Here is a 23636-nt window from a genome sequence, read left to right on the forward strand (position 1 = left end):
AACTCCCCCAAAAAGTGTTAAACAAATCAAAATCTGTTTTATATTTGAGATTCTTCAAAGTAGCCACCCTTTTTGCCTTGATGACAGCTTTGCACACTCTTGGCATTCTCTCAACCAGCATGTACAACAGGGAAAGTAAATGTAATTTTATTAAACATTCTGGCTTGTAGAGACTATTGTTTCTTTTTTTAGGGCGACTTTGGTCACACTGCAAATCCATCGAGTAACCATGGTAACAGTCTGGTTAGTGAAGCATAAACGAAGAGAGGTGAACACCTGACACACTGCCAACTTGACGCACAGCCCGTCTACCTGCCTCTGCCGTAAACAGCGCTAGGAGCTGAATCTTTTTGCTTCAATACACTTCAATTGCACTTTTAAGTGGCACCAGTTTACTCTCATATTTCTAGTAATGAGATTACGAAAAGGAATTATTTCATAACATTAAGAAGCTTGTAGTTCAACGTTGATATTGTGAGGAACTGGTGAATCGAGGGATGAAGTTACCTGTCTGGGACCAGAACCAGTGGGAGGCAGCCTGGTTGGTGTTATGGGGATTTGGTAAGATTTGGGAATGGGTTTTCAACAACAAATATATGTATTTATATAGCTTTTATATCTGAGTGTGTATTTTTGTTGCATTCCATGACACTATTCGGAAGGGGAGTGGTGGTGACAAGTACTGAACAACACTCACCATAGAAATCTGGTAGAGTAACATTCTTCTTTGGAAGACAAAAAACACAGGCTATTTTCCTGCATCTTTTGTTTTGATTGATTAGTAATGAGTACATTTTTGTAGCATGTATAGGACCCATACCTGTGTTTAAAGTAGGCTTGCTTTGTGGTAAGTGCACTTATTTTCAGTGTGTTTGTGTATTAATGGCCTTAGCATGACTGCCAAACTGAGATGTGGTAAAGGAAAATGTCATAAACAGGAGAAGCAAGTTAAACGGCTTTGTGGTACATACTCTACCTCTGAGTCCCTGTGTGTATCTGTCTGTTTCCCACTCTCCCCTGTCTGTAAAATAGGTGTAATCATTAACTACAGACTGTCTATCCCCCCCCAGACATTTCAAAGGAACATTTTTGCTCTTGTTTATTATGATTATGCATTACTCTCACACCCATTATCTCACCCTGTTTCTCCAACACACACAAACACACACACTCCTCTGTCTCTCGCTCTCTCATAAAGCAGTGTGTGTGAGGGGTGGGTTTGTGGAGCCTCCTCCATCCTTTGCATTGCAGTCCTTGACGGAGGGTGAAACGCGGCTGCCCTGTCAGTACCAGGTTCAGGAGGACGAGCAGGTAGTTCAGGTCAGCTGGATCAAGGAGCTACCTGATGGCACCAAGGAACATATCATCACCGCCCACCGCACAGAGGGACACACAGGTTGGTATCACCATGCCCTCACCAACTCACACATCACGTAATCACTATCGTGTTGTTTTCTTGCATTTGTCTACAATGACTGATGTTTACCAGAAACAAATCTGTCTGTGTCTCATTTTTGTATCAGAGTTTGGGCGGTACTCTGGGAGAGTGAGGTTTGAGAGCCGTCGCTCCATGGTGAACTCTGCTCTGCTCATCCTGACCACGGAGGAGTCTGATGAGGGGAAATACATCTGTCACATCAGCACATTCCCCTATGGGAACTTTGAGAGGAAGCTGTCACTCACTGTGTGGAGTAAGACACATTTCTTTAACCATCCTCCTTTTCGTCCTAAACCAAGCTACTATTTTCATTGTTATAATCATCATAGCCATTTCCACCGAAGGAACTCTCTCAGTTCTGACTAACCAAAGCCTTACTTAAAAACTCTTTAACTGTATAAAATGCAATCTAATATACCTCAGATTGACCGTGCCCCTCTACCTCCCTGCCCCCCAGCCTTCCCCATCTCCTCTCTGGACCCGGTGGTTCTGGAGGAGGGCCAGTCCTTCCGCGTGGCTGCCTCCTGCCGTTCCGTGGCCCGCCCTGCACCCCGCCTGACCTGGGACACAGACCTTCCTGGCCAGGCCCAGAACCGCAGCTCCGAGGGCGGGGTCGTGTCCACTCATTTCTCCCTGCACCCCCTGAGGAGCATGAACGGCATGCGGTTGGACTGCCTGGTCTGGCACCCTGCTCTGGAACAACCCCGCAGGATCAGCAACCGCCTGGTGGTGCAATGTGAGTTTACCCTCAGCTGTCACCATGGGAAGGTGGTAACTAGATGGCCACGCTAGGATGGATTAAAGTGACATTGTTTGTGTTGATAGTTCCCCCAGATGCATCTGTCACCGGCTTTGATGGCAACTGGTACATGGGACTGAAGGGAGCTGAACTCCGTTGTGAGTCTGGAGGAAACCCCAAACCAAAAAACTTCACCTGGACCAGGTATTACCTGTCTGTCTGGATGTCTGACTGACTGTCTTTGTTTCTGTCTATGTATTATTTGTCTAATGTAACACAATCTGCATTATAAAATATACTATACAAATACTGGTGTGAAAAATATACACACACACAAAGAAGAGTATGTCAATTAGGAGGGTGCCTTTCTCTCCTTGTTCCATTCAAGAATAAATAAAAGACATCGTGTCCAGTTACAGAATAAGAAAACCGATTGGGAGAGAGACATTTTCGCATGAGTGAGGGAGCCAAGGAGGGAGGGGGAAAGAGTTGGAGGCGCATCTTAAGCACTTTATCAAATATCACTCTAATACGCAGTAAGACACAGGGTCTGCACATAATTAAAGATTCTTCTGCGAGCATTACAATAATGACAGAACACCCAATTAAATACTCACTATTGCAGTATGATAAAAATCAATGAATCTGTTTCTGCAGTAGTTTGATATAATTGAAAAAGTATATTCAATGTCAGATGTAATCTCTGGCGTTGATTCCATTATGAAGGATTGGTTAGAAGGTTGGGCTGAGTGAGAACAGAAATGTGAGAAGCTTCTTGTTGGGGTGAGCAGTAAAATGGTAACCCGGCTAGGTACCGTGGACCTAGTTCCTGGTGGGGTCAGATACTTGTCTCTATTATAGTCCCTACTTCATAGTAGGCTCAAATCCCAGGCCAAGCGGCATTTCCTATTTAGATCAATAGGAGCAGCAATTAAACTGATTTTACAAGTGAATGCAAATGGTTGGTTTCCCTTTGTGTTCAACATGATACAACGAAAATGCATTTATCTAAAACCAGTGTTGTGTTCGAGACCACCTAAAGCGAGACCGATTCAAGACCAAGACTGGAGCAAATCGAGTCCAAGTCAAGACCGACACTGGGAGGGGGACAAGGGGCCGTGTGAGACCGAGATCAGAAAAATGCGAGTCCAATTCAAGACCATGATTGTAATTTGTCAAATCACCACCATAATAAGAGTAAAAAAGATCTAGTATTTCTGCGTTCATATTTCAGAACAACATATAGATTCTTTAGACATTCAGAATAGTGAAAAAATGTATTCTGAGGGAAAATATAGCCACTCTACAAATTATTACTAACCCAAACACAGTGGGGAACAATTGGCCTTCTACGCCTTCATAGAAGGGCTAAGGATTTATAAAATAATTATAATAATATAATTATATTATTATTTTCAATAATGTTCTGATCTAATCTCTTCAGTTTGTGTTGGAAAGGGTTAACACTGAAGAGAAAAAAAAGATCCAATCAGGATTTTTCTTTGCAGGTCTCTTGGGAGATAAATCTAGCTAGCTAAATCAGCCATTGACTAGGCCATAAGAATAAACAGTAGATAAAGACATCTGCCATTCAACTGTATTAGGGCAACATTTTGTGGAGTGACAGTGGAACCAACCAATCACATTTTGACTTAATGGAAGGGACCGTTTTTACAAAAAAACGTATGCCTTCTCTAACTAGTTTGTAGCGGCTGCAGCAGGTGTTATCAAAGAGGATGTTGTTGCTAATTTGGTAGCTTCTCCCTTTTCAAGAATAACTTTAAACAAGAAGTTAAGTTTCAAATGTTCATCATCTGGTGAGTGGAACTGGGTTTATTGCAGCGCACTTTGATGTTAGTCATCTCTTTGAAAATAGCTTGTGTGTGAAACATTGTTACATTTAAAGTGGAACTGACAGCATTTTAGCATCATGAAATTTGATTAAAATATGTTCATATACACTCCCAGGAAGAATACCACACTTTTAAAACGTTTTCTAACACTTAGATATGGTAATTTTCACGTTTTCATACATTCTTAGAATGTTTGGGAATTATGTTGTCTACGGCATTTGTGAAAATTCTATAGCAATATAGAGATGGAAGGCGGCCACGCGTTTGGACAATTAATAGACACTGCACGAAATAACACTGAATAAAAACACCTGTCTTGTCCAGGACTGGAGTCTACACAGACCGGTGCTCTATAGCCAATCAGAGCTACAGTAGGCCTTTATGTAAACAAACCATTTACCACACGGGCCTGCCATCATTCACTTTGAACTGGACTGTGTGTTTACAGGCAGTCGCAACAGTGCGACTTTAGATCATTAGAATGCATTCGCCAAAAGCCACCTGAAAGGATTTTTGCAAAAATGTAAACTCCACGAGTCCTCTTACATGTGGGAACTTTATAGTCCTATTGATCAAACAACCATGAAATGGTAGGCTCTCTCTCTTGTTATGCACATCAACAAGATCAACAACTAATGCTAACAAGAGCAAGATGAGCTAGAATCTAATGAAGGAGCATTAAAAACCCTGTCAAACTTTTTCAGCTAGTTGACCGTCAAAATTGCACTGATAAACGATGGGAAATTGTAGCCTCCTCGTCCTTCTGCAGCTTGCCTGCTTGTCCCAACAAAGCACCCAAGCTAACTGGGTAAAGTTGGCTAGCTTGCTACTTCGACACAAATGAGAGAAAAAATGACCATTTTACTCGCTAAAGAAGAGCTGGTTAGGCTCTTTACATGTTATCTAGAACGTTCTTGACTAATTATAACTTTTTTTGCCTACATTTACTGACACCGGTCAAATTCAGGGGGTGTTGCAAGTTCGTAAATTTATCAGTTGTTTTGTGCTCTGGCACTCTTAGACGAGAGTGCTCTGACATCGGAGTAGATAGCCAGAGTAAATTTGTGAACGAAGGAGATATGCTAACTGTATAATAGTCATTCAAGTTCTTGCTAGCTAACCAAATGACACCTGCATCTCTAGTTGTGTATGTATAGTCACCGAAAAACAATGAGGGGGAAAAGTCACTCACCAACTCCTCCAGGACATGACATGACATCCTCCTAGCAGCTAGCTATCTAGCTAACGTTAGGCTCCGGGTTTTTAGCTTGATACATAAATAGATACACTAGCCTATTAGCCACATTATGACTGACTTGTGATCATTTCTCATCCTAGTTTGATTGTCTTGACATTCCTATCCTTAGTTACATCTCTCAGTTTTTGTCCAGAATATTGAGTCATTGAAACTGAAATGGTGCATCCCGAATGGTGGCAGCAAACAATGTACAGGCCAGCTGTAATTTACAACCTGATAGCAATATTTTTTAGATGACAAAGAAGTATTCGTGAATTATATTAATCATGCATTGAACTGCGTCCATCTATTCTGCCAACAATGCCTTTGTGCACATCTTGGAACATTGAGTCAAATATAACCTATTTTTAAAACCTCTTATAAAGTTGATTTTGTAGCAACAACTGGGAATGTTGTATGTTTTACTGATTATGATTGTCTGTTTGTTTCATATCTGCAAAGTAGTTAAAATGCTGTCAGTTCCACTGTAAACTTAAGGTCACCGGTTACTTTGTGTGCTAAACGTGAATTTCTTTGCAATGGGAAGTAGTAGTTGTACGTTTCCATTGGGAAATGCTTAATGGTTGTGATTTTGTATTCTGATTGGGACCTACTGGCTTATTATGTCTGAGTTTATGGACTGCTTATCCCAAACATGCTGTGTGTGACTGCTGTCTTTCTATCGGTCCTATGCAGTGGTGTAGTCTAATTTTGTCAAAAAAGTTCCCAAATGGCCCGCCCAGCAAAGTAAAAACACCCCTGTGTGAAACATTCTATGTTTTCCTATGTTTAAAAAAAAATGTTTTTCCTATAGATTTTTCAGATTAACACTCTCAAAATCATTTTTTTTTTAATAGAAGGACAAAAATGTGATGATCTAAGTCCACAAAAATGCTTAAACCACATCAGTCTGATTGGGTGGGCCTGTCAGGGCCTGGCTCCCTAGTGGGTGGGCCTGTGTCCAACCAGGCCCATCCATGCATACACCCCTGATGCAAACAGTTCATGATGACAATTGCGCATCACAAATAGCCTACTAACCAACGCTTTGGACTAAACTTGTTCAATTCCTTATTTGCATACCCATTCTTGCCTTAGTTGGCATTTACTGGTCAATATCATAAGTTGAAACGTCTTTCCTACGCTACTGATGTCATTCTTCTGTGAGCTACTCCATGCCAAAACCAGGTCTCCGGAAGAAATTAGAGTCCTCACTGTCCTCACCTAGTCAAGATCGAGTACAAATGTATCCGACACTGAGACTCAATATGTGGTGTGTGGACTGAGACACTCAATATGTGGTCTCGAGTACAACACTGACTAAAACACCTAACCAACGCACACTGACCTATTGTTTTGATTTACTTACAGGCTACTACTGTGGCTTACCTGACATTCTTGTCAGAGCTTTAAATCTGGTAGTGTCTAGTTGAACAAAAGGCTTTTAATGTTTGTTTTTTCATGATTTGTGTTAACTGTTGAACTGAGAAACCCTGCCCTTACAAAGAATTGGAGTTTTGAAACTGCAGTTGAATATTGTAGGCAGTAATTGCAGAATAGCTGCAATCTTTTTTTGTTAAGGGTACCCACGGTGTCTGCCTTCATGGACATAGCCATTGTTTCATGCAGTGAGTCTGCTATTCCACGAGTCATGATGAGTATGTTTTTATTTTTTATTTATTTAAATAGGCATGTGAGTTAAGGACATTCTTATTTACAATGACGGTATAGGAACAGTGGGTTAACTGCCTTGTTCAGGGGCAGAACGACAGATTTTTACCTTGTCAGCTCAGGGATTTGATCTAGCAACCTTTCGGCTACTAGCCCAATGACCTAACCACTATGCTACCTTCTGCCCCAGGTTACATGAGTACATTGTTGAGAGGATTAGTATTAATGTGGGCATTCCTGTTTTCTGCTATTCTTTAATCCCCTGTATGTGTGTACATTTGTCTCCATCTGCAGGGATGGTAAGGCTCTGCCAGATGGCCTGACTGTGGATGGAGCAAGGCTTCTGTTTGGCCGAGCCCTGAGACAGAATGACACTGGAGTTTATGAATGTGTGGTGAACAACGGCGTTGGGAAAAGGAAAGTAGAATGTAACATCACAGTTACAGGTAAGGGGAAATAGACAAAGTTATTCCCGTATTTTGGGGAGATCTGAACAGAAAAACATGACACTGGTCACACCACCGGATTGGTAATATTTGTAACATTGCTTCCCCCTTGTGATAATAATCTGAAATATAGATCTCACTAAAATTTGAGGAAAAAAAACTGCATCCTATATACATGGCACTGCAATCGTTACCTTTGTTTTTTTGTGTTTACAATTTTGTGTTCATTCCCTCTTTCCTTTCCACTCCCTCACTCAGAGACATCTCGGAGTGTGCAGAAAGTGATCTTTGACACTCTAGTGATGATCATTATAGGTGTGGCTGCTGGGGTGTTGGTCATCGTCATGATCATCGTCATCATTTTAGTCAACCGATACCACAAACGCAAAAACAGCAAATTAGAGATGGCGCTTAGCAAAAGGATGTGAGTTGATTTCCATAATACTTTGAACCCCCCCTCCCTATCCTTAAATACTCAAATCCCCCTGTTTCTGAAATGCTCTCTTTCACAGGTTAGAAATCAACACTCTCTCCAGACAGGCCTCCTCCAGGAGACTCAACTCTGTCAGCACAGACCCCAGAGGACAGGTGAAGAGTACTTTAAATTCGAACGCTTGTTTGCTCTTATTTTCAGTTATTAGTTATCGTCATCTTGTGAATGAGTCTGCCAGCAATAATTTTGGTCTTTCTCTACTTTTCACCCCACCCACAGAATGAAGACTGTACACTACTCAGACTAGACAGTAGAATGAAAAAAAGCCTAATGTCCCTTGAGGTGAGAGTTCATAAAAGCTTCGACAATATCATACTGATTTATTCATTGATGTTTAATCTGTGGATTATTGTGATCCCTCTCGTTAGGACCATCCCATCTACAAAGGCAGTCAATCCACCCTTGGTGGGAAGTGGGGGACGGTTCGTGAGGGTGATTTGGACTACCTAGGCCGCCCCATCCTGTACCAATCTAGCTGGCGCGAGTGCAGAGAGAGTATGAGGGGGGCTGAGATGGAGGGAGAAAGGGAAGAGCGCAGACGAAGGGTGGAGTCGTACCTAAAGAGCAGCAATATGTCCCTGGTGTGTATTTGTGTCCGAGAGAGGAAGAGGATGCGTGAAAGTTTGAAAATGCAGACTAAGTTTACTCTGTAATAACTGAAAGGCCTATCTGTTTCTCTCAATGCCACACAATATGTGGCTCTCTATTTCTCAGGACTCTGGCCTTCCTTCCTCCCTTGTCCCCATGAAGCCCCAGGATCATGATGGCAGTGTGGGGCCCACAGACATCCCCTCAATGCTCAGCAACCTGGGTGGCCAGAGGGAAGTCATGACGGAAGGGGAAGACTGGAGCGACAGACAGGACGTGCTGGAGGTTGACGAGGCTGACTTTGACACCAGTTCATACCAGATCTCAGAGGCACTCTCCAACCACTTCCACTACAGCAACGGGTTCCTGCGGCCCAAACCACACTCCAACGCCATCCTCCTACACCCCAGAGGACAGAACATCTAGACGGGTGAAAGGAGTTTGTTGAAAAAGGAACTGCCCTCTGCTCCACCCTAACTCAATGGTCATGGAGGCCTGTTAAATTGCAGCATCACTTTGTCAACTGTAAACCTAGTATTGTCTAAGCACTTATCAGTTGTGCTTGTGCTGTCATTTTAGCTAACCTTATAGTTCTGATATACTAAATATACCCTACCCTTGTGCGTTAATGTTATTTTCATGTTTCTTTCTATTTAAAAAAATCAAAAGGGCTGTTTGAGAAAATTCTCATGTTAATTCGTAAAAGCATGTCCACTGTTGTTTTTTTTCTCCAGAATTGTTAGTCTCTGGCATAGTTCTAAAAAGACGATGGCGATCCGGCTCTTGATATCATTGTTCCTTTTAAAAGGTTACAAGTGATCCCTCCCTACAGTATATTAGCACCACTAGTGTAACAGTTGTGGTAGGGTCGCACTGCTCTCACTTTACAGAATAGAAAGACAAAAGTAACACTGCTGCTTTCTGACTTTCTTCTCATAAACTCTGTTCTGTCATTAGAAAACATTTGTCAATAGCTAGGTTTCCATCCAATTTGCGACAGATTTTCATGTGAATATTCTAGAATCCCCATAAAATATTTGTATTTCCAACCAGTGTTTACCCCAAACTGACTTGTTTTCATGTACTGAATAAAGTGCAATGCTTTTCCATCACATTTTCAATACCGATAGTTTGGTCACAAAAACAGTTGCGTTATATAGCAAATATGCCTACTCTGGTCGTGGCATGTGCACTATAGCCAACAGCTCACATACAGTACGGGTAGGGTAGTCTACATGATGAGATTATGAATATTTTTATTTGTCAAGCACGGCAGTTGATCAGGTCACCAGAATAAGACCCTCAATATTTATTGGAAAGGAGCATCAAGATCACCGTGCACTTTCATCACCTTCCCACTGGGCATAGACAATTTCAACGTCTAGTTTATATTTACATTTGGTTGATGTCAACTACTGTGAAATGTCACCATGTCATTAGATTTAGGTAAAGTTGGATGAAAAAGACAATTTCCTTACAGTTATGACTTTTGGCAAATCCAATCAGTTTTCCAGGTTGATTCAATGTCATCAGATTACATTTTTGTTGTTGAAATAACATGGAAACAATGATGCAACTAGTTTTTGCCTATTGGGCTGTGAAGTTCATAACTTAATCTGTAGCCTAATAAACCATGGTTTCCCAAGTCGTATGGGAGGACCACCCACAATATAATTGTGACTCCAAGTTTACTTTGATATGGTTATTATATTAATATTTGTGCATAAAGGTGTTTCCACTGTCATTTCTCACATAATACATTTTACAGACACAAAAAGGTAGAACAAACAAATGATCTGTCAGAATTTATGAAATTGCACTGAAACATCACAGCTGTGATTTTGTTTTAATATGGTATGACTTTCCTCGCATAAAAACTGGATGGAAACGTGGTTAATGAGGTTGTTTCATAATGTGTGGGGCGGGCCCCAGCTGGTTTCTCTAGAATGTTCTTAATTGTCTCTTCATGGTGATAACCATCAGTAGACTGTTGGCTTTGCTCTGAGACCCCTGTGTACTCGCTGGTGTGTGCGGAGATTACTCTGCTGAGCAAAACACCTCCCACACGTCACACAGTTGTACGGTTTCTCTCCCGTATGAATCCGTTGATGCATCTCCAAGTGGCTGACCCAGTCAAAGCTCTTTCCGCAGTAGGTACAAACAAACCGCTTCTCTCCGGCTGGGGTTCCCTGTGCGGCTAGTTTTGGGGAGTTGAAACCATTTGGGGCAAACGAGAATACATTGTTTAGCCAAACGTTGGAATATGCTCCACTCTCATTGGCTCGCGTTTGTTTGTCTGATGGCACTCTGGTAGTAGTTCCATCCTCCCTTCTCTCTGGGTGCATAGTTTGCTCTCTGTGCTGACCTGGTTGTGCCTGAACCAAATCTGTAGAGGTCCTACTTCGGTCATTCCAAACAGACTGTGCTCGCATCTCTTCTTTCATTAGTCTGTTTATGTACCCCATCTCTGATGATGGATCGCTATCCAGACCCTGCACTGCACTTTGAATAAGCTGTATGTCTGTATTGAGATCCTGTGTATATTGTTCTGTACCATAAGAGCAATCAGGACCCTCAGAGTCACAGTTGATCTCTGATACAGACGCCCACAGCTGACTCTCTCGGTCATCCATGGCAAACTCAGTTTCCTGATGATCTGATCTCTCTGTGCCATGTTCACTTCCTGATGTATGTAGTGAAATAACGTCATACTCCTCCTCTTGCTCGGTCTTCACCACTAATTCTAGTCCACTACCCTTCTCCTCTTGCTGGCCAGACCTGTACTGTTCATTAAGCCCCACTACTGATTCTTTAGGTGGCTGTGGTCTATTTTGATCCAGTTGGTCATCTTTAGGTGTGAACACTTTGTCTCTCGCGGTCTGCTCAAATGAAGTCCTTTCACCAGCATCCTTATCAGACCCCTTGGACCCTAGGAAAGGTTTAAATGAACTGTCAGTAAATGTCAAAAACAATGTAACAGTTCAGAGAGCACTGAGCAATTGAAATCAATTATCTACACTAAGCTAGGCATAAATGTCAGTCATATTGTTAATACTATCTTTTTGAAGAATGTACCCTTTAGTTGAGATGGACAGCAACACATTTCAGATAGGTCTACTCAAATGCACCTTTCAAGTGCTAGTCTGAACTAGGAAAGTCGGAAATGTCCACCTTGCTAACTGGTAGTAGTAACGCATCATCAAGTTGGAAATTTCCGAGTTTCCTAGTTCCGACTAGCATGTGAACACGGCATACCTGAACCAGTACCTGGGCTTGGGGATAAGCTTAATATAACGACCTTTCCTCTGACGCCCAGGAACCTTCAATTCAAATGCCGCGTAAACATTCTAATCGGAAGTAGGAAACGCGGACATTTCCGAATTGCTGATTCGTTGAACGCGGCACTTGTATCGCTACAACAGTTAGCATGTCGGAAATTCCAGAGTTTTCTTTTTCCGACTTGCAATAGAACGAGGCAAAAGTCCCATTAACCAGCTCTGCGAACGTTACGTCAAAATAGGTTCTGTACTCACCAAAATATGGAATTTCGCAGAGCAACTAATTATTACTGCCGTTACGCACGGTATGTACTTCCACTAAAATCAATGCCCTTTCGGAATATTGTAATGCTGGTGGATCAGCATGCGATAGGGTAGTAATGAGTGATTTTATTGGAGGTGGTTTTGGCGCATGCGGTAAAATAAATAAATAAATGGTCTTATTTACCTTTTTTGGGATTACGTAAGGGCAGTAATGACTGTAGTTGCTCTGCATAACTCCATATGTTGCTGACTACCCAACGTGTTTTATTTTTGATTTTTTTACATTATAACGTAGCTGGTTAATGGGTCTTTAAATTGAAGGATCCTGGGCGTCAGTGCTCGTCATATGTATCGTCTCCTCAAGCCCATGTACTGGTCCATTCTAAACACAGCTAGCTAGTACAGTCATAGAAATAAAATCCATGTATTATATTGCTGAGTATAGTAAACACGAGCTGTCTCACCCTGCTCTGTTCTGCTGGAAGACAAAGAGCATGTTGAAGAACAGCCTGCTTCTCGCGCTTTGGACGTCGTCCTTTGCCGTTCGTTCTCCACAAACAATAATTTTCTTTTTAACGCTTCGATTTCATTTTCTCTTCGACACATTTCCAAGCGTAAAACAGTAAAACCATCATCGAACATTTTACTTATTTCTGCCACCGCAGCTTTGGCTAACACATCCATAACCGAGGTTATTTTGGTCTGAAAGGTAACACAATTGGTTATATTCTCCTGGAACAACATTTTATCTGACTAGTGTTATGTTTCTAAAGATAATGTTCAGTCGGAAAAGACAATACAATAGCAAACTACCAGAGACGGAAGAGGAAGCGACTCGCTGTTTTTTTCTCCTGTTTCCATGGAAGTCAGACCCAGCTGCTATTGCATTGGTGTCTATGGGAGACACACCCAGTTAAGTATACTTTTTGGGAAGGTAAACTGCCTGAGTTAACTGTTAACCACTTTTGCTAGCTACCACTGACCACTTTACTTCCGCGACAACAAAGGATGGGAGAAGCGCGTGGTCATATGATCATTAAAGAGTCCTACGGTGTCCGTAGAGGGCATAAACAGACCGCCTGCTCACCTGTCTTTTCTGAAGCCAGATACATGGCATGGGCACATAATACAGTGTCTTGCTGCTCTGGACACCGAACACGCATCTTAAACACGCAAACACACACACACATATATATATATGAGAGAGAGAAAAGTATTAGCTAGTTGTCCACATTAGTTTTTCCACGATTTATTGGGTAAATTTGCGTCCCTGCTAATGTCTCTCGGGGATTAAAAAAAAATATATTTACCTAGGCAAGTCAGAACAAATTCTTAATTACAATGACGACCAAACCCGGACGACGCTGGGCCAACCGTGCGCCGCCCTATGGTACTCCCAATCACGGCAGATGTGATGCAGCATGGATTCGAACCAGGTACTGCAGTGACACCTCTTGCACTGAGATGCAGTGTCTTAGATTCCTGCGCCACTCGGGAGCCCAAGACTTACCATTATGCCCATTCAATGTACATGTCAATTATTCTGGGTAGCCCAACTTGATTGTGTTCCTTTCAACTCTGATTTAATCCCTGTGCTGTTTTTACAATATATTATTCGATTGGCACAATATATTCCAGTCTGGCAGTGGTTTATCTATGTAATTACATTGTATGTACATTGATGGGCTGTACTGTAGTAATGCACAGGGAACAGACTACAGTACTATTGTCTCCTGAACCAATCTAACATCATCACCAATTCAGACTGGTTTTCTGTCCAGAACAACATTGGTGCATTATACTATGATTCTGGACTGATGTCATTCATTTATTGAGCAAGTTATCTAAAGCACACAACTGCTACTCAACCAAACAACAATCTTTATCTGAGTTGAGTGAACCTTTTTCACTGTTACTGCTCACTTTTTCAGGGAAAGGCTCAAACACAGGGATAGATTTTTGTGTTTTATTTAACTAGGCAAGTCAGTTAAGAACAAATTCTTATTTACAATGACAGCCTAGGAACAGTGGGTTAACTGCCTTGTTCAGTGGCAGAACAACAGATTTTTTACTTGACAGTTCAGGGATTTGATCCAGCAACCTTTCAGTTACTGACCAAACACTCTAACCACTGGGCTACCTGCCGCCTGCAGTTTGTATGTTTTACACGGACTGTTTAAATAATGAACCTGGAATGTCTTGCCAGTCAGATACTGTGTTTTATGTTTGTCCTAGATATACTGTAAAAGGCCCGGACCCTCTCTGTGCTGTGTGAATAGCAGGTTGGCATTTTTTGGGCTGACTTATGTACTGGAGGCAGCTCTGCAGGGTAGTCACTAGCTGGCACAGCCACAATGTCATAAAATCAGATTTTAAACCTAACCTTAACCGAACTGCTAACCTTATGCTTAACCTTAAGGTTAAGCAAAAAAAAACATGTTTTTGTTTTCATTCATTTTTTACAATATATAGCCAGTTTTGACTTTGTTGCTGGCCCATTAGTAGAAATCACTCAGCTCTGCCTCCAGGACAAGATACATTCCAATAAACGTAAACTTCCTGCGCACATGTGACCTAAAAGTCAGTAGACTTCTCTTCCACCAGAGATAAAGGCACTGACTTTGCTCCATTCTCATGGGGCCCAGGATCAGCAAGCTGCACCAGGGAGGCTCTACTCCAACTACCAGCGACAGCATGGAGCACAGACTCCTGCTCCAGGCCTCTGTGCTGCCTAAGGCCCTCTCTGTGACCTCATGTGCATCACTGCCCTCCTCCTGCCAGTCTGTCCAGCCCTGCAGGCTAACATCAACCACATCCTCCTCTCCCACACCGCCTTCTCCTCCCTCACCTCTCCACTCCGAAGCACAGAGAACCAATTCTTAAAGAGAGGTTCACTCCTCTTCACTCATTCCTCCTCTCTTCCCTCTCGGTCCTTTGTCCTCTTCATCCCTACCACCCTCTAGTGGTGTCCTGCCTCCTACTGGCCTTCCTCCTCCTCCTGTTCTGGATGAATAATGGGAGGATGAGGAAGGCGGTCTGCCTGTAAGGACGTGCTGTCTTACTCTGAAGAGATTTGTGTGGTATGTGGCCCCATAAGCCCATCCCTTTCTTTCAGTCTGTTTTTTTTTGTGGTGTAGTTTATCCAAGGTCCATTCCAATACAGTCAATCTTTGAAATAAAATACATTTGTGATGCTCAATTTATTGGTTAAGTGATTCTGAGTCCATATGTTTCTCTGACAATGTAAGTTAATGGCAGTATACAGAATGTGTTCTCCTTCTTCCTCATGACATGTCAGGATTCTGACCAGGACAGCCTCATGGCTGAGGAGATTGAGGTGTCCACAGAGATGCATGTTCTGGACAAGGTATTGGATGAAGAGGAGCTGGACCAAAACATGTCAATTGGGGAACAGGAGTTTGGTGAGATAGAGAGGGGAAAAGATGAACTGAAAGACAAACAGGTGAGGGAGGAGATTCTGCATTTAATCTCTCACAAAAAACATCAAGTTGAACCTCAAAACCTTTCTCTCTCCCCTTTACTGCTCTCGCTTTCTACCCCTCTATTCCTTTTCCTCACCCTTTCCCTTCCATCATCAGTACATGGTAAAGGGTCTGCCAGATGGCCTGACTGTGGATGGAGCAAGGCTTCTGTTTGGCCGAGCCCCGAAATAGAATGACACTGGAGTTTATGAATATGTGGCGAACAACGGCGTTGGGAAAAGGAAAGTAGAATGTAACATCACAGTTACAGGTAAGGGGCAAATGGGCAAAGTTACTCCTGTATTTTGCTAAGATCTGAACAGAAAAACAAAACACTGGTCACGTGCCTTATTTATTTTACTGCTGCTCTTTAATTATTTGTTACATTTATTTATTTTTCTTATTTTTCTTAACTGCATTGTTGGTTAAGGGCTTGTAAGTAAGCGTTTCACTGTAAGGTGAAACCTGTTGTATTGGCGCATGTGATCATTCTTAATTTTTTTATTTGATGCCTGATTAGTAATATTTGTAATATTGCTGCCCACTTGTGATAATGATCTGAAATACAGAGCTCACTAAAGTTGCAACAAACCTGCATCCTATATACAGTGGGGCCCTTTGTTGTCCTTTGACAGCTCTTTGGTCTTGGCCATAGTGGAGTTTGGAGTGTGACAGTTTGAGGTTGTGGACAGGTGTCTTTTATACTGATAACAAGTTCAAACAGGTGCCATTAATACAGGTAACGAGTGGAGGACAGAGGAGCCTATTAAAGAAGAAGTTACAGGTCTGTGAGAGCCAGAAATCTTGCTTGTTTGTAGGTGACCAAATACTTATTTTCCACCATAATTTGCAAATAAATTCATTAAAAATCCTACATTGTGATTTTCTGGAGATTTTTTTTTCTCATTTTGTCTGTGAAAGTTGAAGTGTACCTATGATGAAAATTACAGGCCTCTCATCTTTTTAAGTGGGAGAACTTGCACAATTGGTGGCTGACTAAATACTTTTTTGCCCCACTGTACATGGCACTGCAATCGCTACCTTTGGTTGTATGTGTTTACAATTTTGTGTGCATTCCCTCTTTCCTTTCCACTCCCTCACTCAGAGACATCTCGGAGTGTGCAGGAAGTGATCTTTGACACTCTAGTGATGATCATTATAGGTGTGGCTGCTGGGGTGTTGGTCATCGTCATTATTATCTTAGTTAACTAACACCATAGACGCAATAACAGGACATTAGAGATGGAGCTTCACGAGTTGATTTCCACAATACTTGGAACCCCCTTTCCCTATCCTTAAATCCTCCTTAGTTTCTAAAAAGCTCTTTCATAGGTTAGAAATCATCACTCTCCAGACAGGCCTCCTCCACAAGACTCAACTCTTTCAGCATAGATCCCAGACGACAGGTAGAGTACTTTCAATTCAAACACTTGTTACTCGTATTTTCAGTCATCTCTCATTTTCTTAGAGGGGTCATTTTCAGTTAATAGTTATCATCTACTTGAATGAGTGTCTGCCAGCAATCATTTTTGTCTTTCTTTACTTGTCACCCCACCCACAGAATGAAGACTGTACACTTCTCAGACTAGACAGTAGAATGAAGGAAAAAAAAGCCTCATGTCCCTTGAGGTGAGAGTTCATAAAAGCGTCAACAATATTGTACATTTACAACATTATGTACAGTATCATACTGATTAATTCATTGATGTTTAATCTGTGGATTATTGTGATCCCTCTCGTTAGGACCATCCCATCTACAAAGGCAGTCAATCCACCCTTGGTGGGAAGTGGGGGACGGTTCGTGAGGGTGATTTGGACTACCTAGACCGCCCTGTCCTGTACCAATCTAGCTAGTGCGAGTGCAGAGAGAGTATGAGGGGGGCTGTTTGAAAATGCACACTAAATTTACTCTGTCATAACTGAAAGTCCTATCTGTTTATCTTAATGCCTCGCAATATGTGGCTCTCTATTTTTCAGGACTCTGGCCTTCCTTCCTCGTCCCCAGGACCAGGATGGCAGTGTGTGGCCCACAGACATCCCCCCCAATGTTCAGTGACCTGGGTGGCCAGAGGGAGGGTGTGACCGAAGGGGCGACTGGGGCCACAGACAGGACGTGCTGGAGGTTGATGAGGCTGACTGTGACACCAGTTCTTACCAGATCTCAGAGGCACTCCCCAACCACAACAATGGGTTTCTGCGGCCAAAACCACACTCCAACAACATCCTCCTACACCCCGGAGGACAGAATATCTAGACAGGGGTGAAAGGAGTTGGTTGAAAAGGGAACTGCCCTCAGCTCTACCCTAACCCAATGGTCATGGAGGCCTGCTACTCACTCCTGTGAACTGAACTTGGATACAGTTGGACTGAAGTGAGTGTTTGGCAACCTCATGTTCACATTAATTGCCATTTTTAGGTTTACTTTTTCCTCTTTTTTTTACATCAGCATGGGCTTCTTGTATACAGTGCCTTCAGAAAGTATTCACACCCCTTGATTTGTTGTGTTACAGGGTTATTACAAATGGATTCAATTTAGATTTTTTTTGTCACTGGCCTACAGACAATATCCCATGTCAAAGTAGAATTATGTTTTTTGATTTAAAAAAAAGTTTAATGAAAAGCTTAAATGTCTTGAGTGAAAAAGGTTTCAACCCCTTGTTATAGCGAGCCTAAATAAGTTCAGGACAAAAAATCTGCTTAACAAGTCACATACGTTGCATGGACTCTGTGTGTAACACTGTGGTTTTTAAATGACTACCTCATACCACACAATTATATGCAAGGTTCCTCAGTCTAGCAGTGAATTTCAAACACAGATTCAACCACAAATACCAGGGAGATTTTGAAATGCCTCTCAAAGAAGGGCATAAATATCAAATGTCTTGTTCATTCACCCTCTAAATACACGTCTCAAGGCTTAAAAATCCTTCTTTAACCTGTCTCTTTAACAAGTGACATCAATAAGGGATCGCAGTCTGTCATGTTCTATAGTTGACATGGTGCCCTAGCCTCACCATTCCAGGTGAAGCTGGTTGAGAGAATGCCAAGAGTGTGCAAAGCTGTCAAGGCAAAGGCTGGCTACTTTGAAGAATCTCAAATATAAAACATTTTGATTTAACACTTTTTTGGGTTACTACATGATTCCATATGTGTTATTTCATAGTTTTGATGTCTCACTATTATTTTACAATGTAGAAAATAGTAAACCCTGGAATGAGTAGGCGTGACCAAACTTGTGACTGGTACCTGTATATCTAGTGTTTTAGGGCCACGAATTTGCAGATTTACTGACAGGTTAACAATTTTTTGTTTGGCTTTCTAGCTAGCTGGCTAATATTTTTGTTTAAAAAATGCATCTGGACACATTACCAGCTTTTTTGTTTCTCCTGGCTGCCAATTCCCGATCTTCTGAGAATTTTTTTTAGGAGTCGCCTGAAGCGTGAGAGGAATGGGAGATGCAGGAATATATTAGTGCTAAGACAGAGCGCTCGTAGTGAGGACGACTGGCTACTATTCTGAACATTGTGTGGTGTACTTTCTGGTGTCCAGAGCTGCTGAGGCATCACCCAAGTGGGTGCTCTACAGACTGGAAGAGAAGAAGACCCGTGGCTATAAGAGTCAGGCTGGTTCCCAGACGTGCCCTCTACAAGTTCACCAACAGACTCCATCACCATCCTCTGAACAGCTCTCTCCGCTCAAGCCATGAACTGACCCTCTCCATCTTCAGAGGATGCAGCTTTCAAAGACTTGGCCTCTATTGGTTCACCTATCATCACATATTGCGTGTTTTTTTTGTTGCTCTTGAAGCACTGAGATTCTATGAAAAGCGCTATAGAAATGGTATAAAGTATTATTATTATTATGGAAAGAGCAGGTGTTAATGTTTTGTATTCTCAGTGTATTTCAACAACAACAAGGGCTCAAAGTTCAGAGAATGTTCATGTTTATTCATAAAAATGTATGCATTGATAAAAGCACATGCATTGTATTTTCTCTCCAGATGTGTTGTCTCTGGCATAGTCCTACAAAAACTTAAAAGACGATGGAGATCCACCTCTTGATAACTGTTCCTTTTAAAATATACAAGCAGGAGGATGTAAACCTGTAACTTTAACTCCCTACAGTATATTAGCACCACTAGTGTAACAGTTGTGGTAGGGTCGCACTGCTCTCACTTTACAGAATAGGAAGACAAAAGTAGCATCCTGCGGCTTTTTGCACGAGTGTCTTGACTGTCTTCTCAGGAACTCTCTGTTCTCAGTCATTAGAAAAAGTTTATATTAATGAGGTTGTGTTTCATAATGTGTGGGACGGGCCCCAGCTGGTTTCTCTAGAATGTTCTTAATCGTCTCGTCATTGTGATTACTTTTCGTTTGCTTTGTTCTGAGGCCCCGGTGTACTCGCTGATGTGTGCGGAGATTACTCTGCTGAGCAAAACACCTCCCACATGTCACACAGTTGTACGGTTTCTCTCCTGTATGAATCCGTTGATGCATCTCCAAGTGACTGACCCTGTCAAAGCTCTTTCCGCAAAAGGTGCAAACAAACCACTTCTCTCTTGCTGGGGTACTCCTTGAGGCTACCTTTGCTGAGTTGAAACCATTTGGGGTAAGCGAGAATACATTGTTTAGCCAAACGTTGGAATATGCTGCACCCTCATTGGTTCGTGTTTGTTTGTCTGACGGCACTCTGGTAGTTGTCCCATCCTCCCTTCTCTCTGGGTGCATAGTTTGCTCTCTGTGCTGACCTGGTTGTGCCTGAACCAAATCTATAGGGGTCCTTCTTTGGTCATTCCAACCAGACTGTACTCGCATCTCTTCTTTCATTATTCTGTTTATGTACCCCATCTCTGATGATGGATCGCTATCCAGACCCTGCACTGCACTTTGAATAAGCTGTATGTCTGTATTGAGATCCTGTCTATATTGTTCTGTACCATAAGAGCAATCAGGACCCTCAGAGTCACAGTTGATCTCTGATACAGACGCCCACAGCTGACTCTCTCGGTCATCCATGGCAAACTCAGTTTCCTGATGATCTGATAGCTCTGTGCCATGTTCACTTCCTGATGTATGTAGTGAAATAATGTCATACTCCTCCTCGTGCTCTGTCTTCACAAACTCTAGTGCACTACCCTTCTCTCGCTGGCCAGACCTGTACTGTTCATTGAGCCCCTCTACTGATTCTGCAGGTGGCTGTGGTCTATTTTGATCCAGTTGTTTGTCTTTAGGTGTGATCGCTTTGTCCCTGGCGGTCTGCTCAAATGAAGTCCTTTCACCAGCATCCTCATCAGACCCCTTGGACCCTGAAAGGGAAGGTTTAACTGAACTGTCAGTAGCTATATGTCATAAGCACTGTAAAACAAAGTTGAGAGTGTACTGGACAACTTAACAAAGGTCAACAATAGAACTGAGACCCATTATCTACACTTGCCTGGGAACCTGATTGCATTGAATTCTATGTAGGGCAGAAATGAGTGTTTGAATCTGGAAAGTTTCCCTTCACAACTTCTCCAAGTCAGAATGTTGAATAAAATTCATTTTGAACTTGTTGATATTTGTCTGTGAGGTTGCTCCTTTTGGAGGTAGGTCATGTGAGGCAATATATCCACAGGAAAGTATAATTACATCAACTTTTCTAAAGCACTGGCAGTGCATTCGGATATCTATCACCTGAAGCATGTGCACAAGATAATAAAATACATTCATGAGATGCATGCATACTTGCCGAGCTCGTGCTTACATGGTTATGTGCTTCAGGTGATAGAAATCTGAACCCACTACCAGAGCTTTGTAAAGTTGATGTAATCATAATTTTCTGTGGATATATTGTCACATTCCTAACGCCAAAAAGACCAACTGCACGGACAACCGATAAAGTAGGTTAAAATATAATTGTATTCAACAGAGGTCGTGAGAGGAAACTGCCCTGACTCAAAAACTCATTTCTGCCCAACAGAATTCAATGCAATTAAACGTTGGGTTTCCTGGCAATATGTACAATAGATAGGCATTGAGCTAAATTATTGTCAGTTATGTTGTTAATACTGTATTTGATATGTTCTTGAAGAATTGACCCGAGTTGAGATGGACACTGGACAACAACACATTATAGATAAGTCAACCTAGTTAGCTAGTACAGTAAGCAAGCACGCGCAGGCTTACCCTGCTCTGTCCTTCTGGAAGACGAAGAGCATGTGAAAGAATTGCCTGGTTCTCTCTGTTTTGAACTCGTCGCTTGCCGTTCGTTCTCCATGAATAATTTTCTTTTCAAGGCTTCAATTTCATTTTCTCTGTGGCACATTTCCAAGCGTAACACAGCAAATCCATCATCGAACAATTTACTTATTTCGGTCACTGCAGCTTTGGCCAACACATCCATAACGGATGATAATTTGGTCTGAAAAGTAACACAGTTGGTCATATTCTCCTGGAACAACATTTTATCGGACCAGTGTTATGTTTCTAAAGATAATGTTCAGTAGGAAAATACAATAGTCGGATAGCTATCGCTGATGGATTTTACTTCCGCGAAAACAAACTGAGGGGAGGAGCGGATATACTTTTAAGGAATCGTAATAATACCAGCGATAATAGAGAAAGGAGGAGATGGGAATCTCATTTGGAAATGAATGGAGGTAGACTGTCGCCCAATCGCGTTTAAGTTGTCATTCTGCGTCATGTGGTTGCTAAACTCATCGTCACGTTCCATTCTCAAAGTCAGGTTATGAGTCGAGAAACTTGCCTATTTTCCTTAAAAGTACAGTGTCCCGATTCCAAAGCTATACGATATTACAGATAATAAGTTAATTATCTCACGTCTCGGATTTGTTATTGATATCGTACTTCTTGTTTACAAAATTCATGCTAATGTTGGGTTTTTGAGCTAGCGCCCAATTGACTCCCATTCACTCCTTGTAGGAGAGCTCGTCTTGTCCCAGAATCACCCAGAATGCCCCGCGCGGCCGTTAATTGATTACAAAGGAGTTTCTTATCTCCTCAAAAAGAATATCTGTTAACACACGGTGTACGTTGGCAATGGGCCGCTCGGCGTATTCTGGGTAAACTCCGACAAGGACATTTTATTTTTTATTAACAGTAACATGCAAAACATAAACTAAAATAAAACGAATCCAAAAATAAATAAAAATAATCCACATTATATCAATTCAAATACAGACATATAGCAAATACATTTTTTTGACATTTTGTTTTGTATACGTTTTAAAGACTCTAAATAGTTTTCCAAATCAGATTTAAAAATTAAGAAAAGGGGCTTTTTCTTCATAAATTTTGATTTGTGTACGAAATGTTTTCCTAATAAAATAAAGAAATTTATGACATACTCACATTCAATTGTGGAATCAGTGTAGTAAAATAATATGTCAAACGTAAACATTTCTATGGTTGTATGCAATTTGAGGCCAAGATATAGTTTTACATCAGTCCAGAACACTTCACTATATAAACAATGACAGAATAAGTGTTCAATAGATTCAGTTTCTAGTTCACAAAAACTGCATTCACTGGTAACATCCAGGTATATATTTAGAAATCAAGCTATTACACGGATAGAATCTATGGATAATCTTAAAGGAGATCTCCTTTACTTTATTGGTCACCATAAATTTGTGTGGAGTGAGCCAAGCACGGTGCCAGTTTACATCAAACGATGAAGCCCAGCAAAATATCGCAGAGGGAATAGACTTCCCGTAGAAAATATCCTTTAATAAACGATTGTTGAATTTCATATCTAGTAGACCAATGCCATTCACCTGGATATCGCTTACAATCGGAGATATTCCAAAATATGCATTATTCTGAAGTAAAGTTTTTATCCCACTAGGTATAGTTTTAATAACAGTGTCATATTCCTTGCTTGAAACCTCAAAGTTGTATCTTTCCATAAATTCTTTCAGTGTAAATAGATTCCCACTAATATTAACTAATTGGCTGACAAGGACAATGTTTTTCGAGGACCATTTATGGTTAAATAACATCTTGTTTCTATGTAATATCGACCCATTGTTCCATATAAAACATTTATGAGGTGAGAAGTTGTGTTTATACAACAAAGCCCAGCACATTAAAGCCTACTTGTGAAAAGCAGCCAGTTTCACAGGAAGTTTACCCACAATATATGGACAT

General features: G+C 41.6%; 3 protein-coding genes and 1 long non-coding RNA gene across 8 annotated transcripts; 2 read left to right on the forward strand and 2 right to left on the reverse strand.

Annotated features, from left to right (window-relative positions):
* Nucleotides 1–164: 164 nt before the first annotated feature.
* On the forward strand, nucleotides 165–21041 carry LOC109871961 (nectin-4-like). Of its 5 annotated transcripts, none has more exons than XM_020463013.2 (11): nucleotides 165–561; nucleotides 1199–1396; nucleotides 1524–1691; nucleotides 1896–2174; nucleotides 2264–2381; nucleotides 7233–7384; nucleotides 7643–7808; nucleotides 7897–7972; nucleotides 8097–8159; nucleotides 8246–8458; nucleotides 8541–9579. In XM_020463013.2, exons 1-11 carry the CDS (start codon nucleotides 498–500, stop codon nucleotides 8889–8891), a joined length of 1848 nt encoding a protein of 615 aa, XP_020318602.1. In that variant the 5' UTR covers nucleotides 165–497; the 3' UTR covers nucleotides 8892–9579. The 5 variants fall into 5 exon arrangements, with proteins under 5 accessions (XP_020318602.1, XP_020318603.1, XP_031662323.1 ...); XM_020463014.2 differs by having other exon boundaries at nucleotides 1202–1396; XM_031806463.1 differs by lacking the exons at nucleotides 165–561; nucleotides 8541–9579 and adding an exon at nucleotides 17467–21041 and having other exon boundaries at nucleotides 585–1396.
* LOC109871968 (zinc finger protein 473 homolog) lies at nucleotides 10256–13001 on the reverse strand. The gene is made up of 3 exons (XM_031806474.1): nucleotides 12821–13001; nucleotides 12472–12709; nucleotides 10256–11394 (listed from the first exon to the last, which is right to left on the reverse strand). Exons 1-3 carry the CDS (start codon nucleotides 12866–12868, stop codon nucleotides 10445–10447), a joined length of 1236 nt encoding a protein of 411 aa, XP_031662334.1. The 5' UTR covers nucleotides 12869–13001; the 3' UTR covers nucleotides 10256–10444.
* On the forward strand, nucleotides 14056–16179 carry LOC109871970 (uncharacterized). The gene is made up of 3 exons (XR_002252383.2): nucleotides 14056–15087; nucleotides 15306–15470; nucleotides 15607–16179. It is a non-coding gene; the product is annotated as an uncharacterized LOC109871970 (long non-coding RNA).
* On the reverse strand, nucleotides 19422–22430 carry LOC109871967 (zinc finger protein 473 homolog). The gene is made up of 2 exons (XM_020463021.2): nucleotides 21654–22430; nucleotides 19422–20794 (listed from the first exon to the last, which is right to left on the reverse strand). Exons 1-2 carry the CDS (start codon nucleotides 21928–21930, stop codon nucleotides 19770–19772), a joined length of 1302 nt encoding a protein of 433 aa, XP_020318610.1. The 5' UTR covers nucleotides 21931–22430; the 3' UTR covers nucleotides 19422–19769.
* Between the last annotated feature and the right edge of the window lie 1206 nt (nucleotides 22431–23636).

This window comes from Oncorhynchus kisutch, linkage group LG27 (assembly GCF_002021735.2).
Source record: "Oncorhynchus kisutch isolate 150728-3 linkage group LG27, Okis_V2, whole genome shotgun sequence".
Lineage (NCBI taxonomy): Eukaryota > Metazoa > Chordata > Actinopteri > Salmoniformes > Salmonidae > Oncorhynchus > Oncorhynchus kisutch.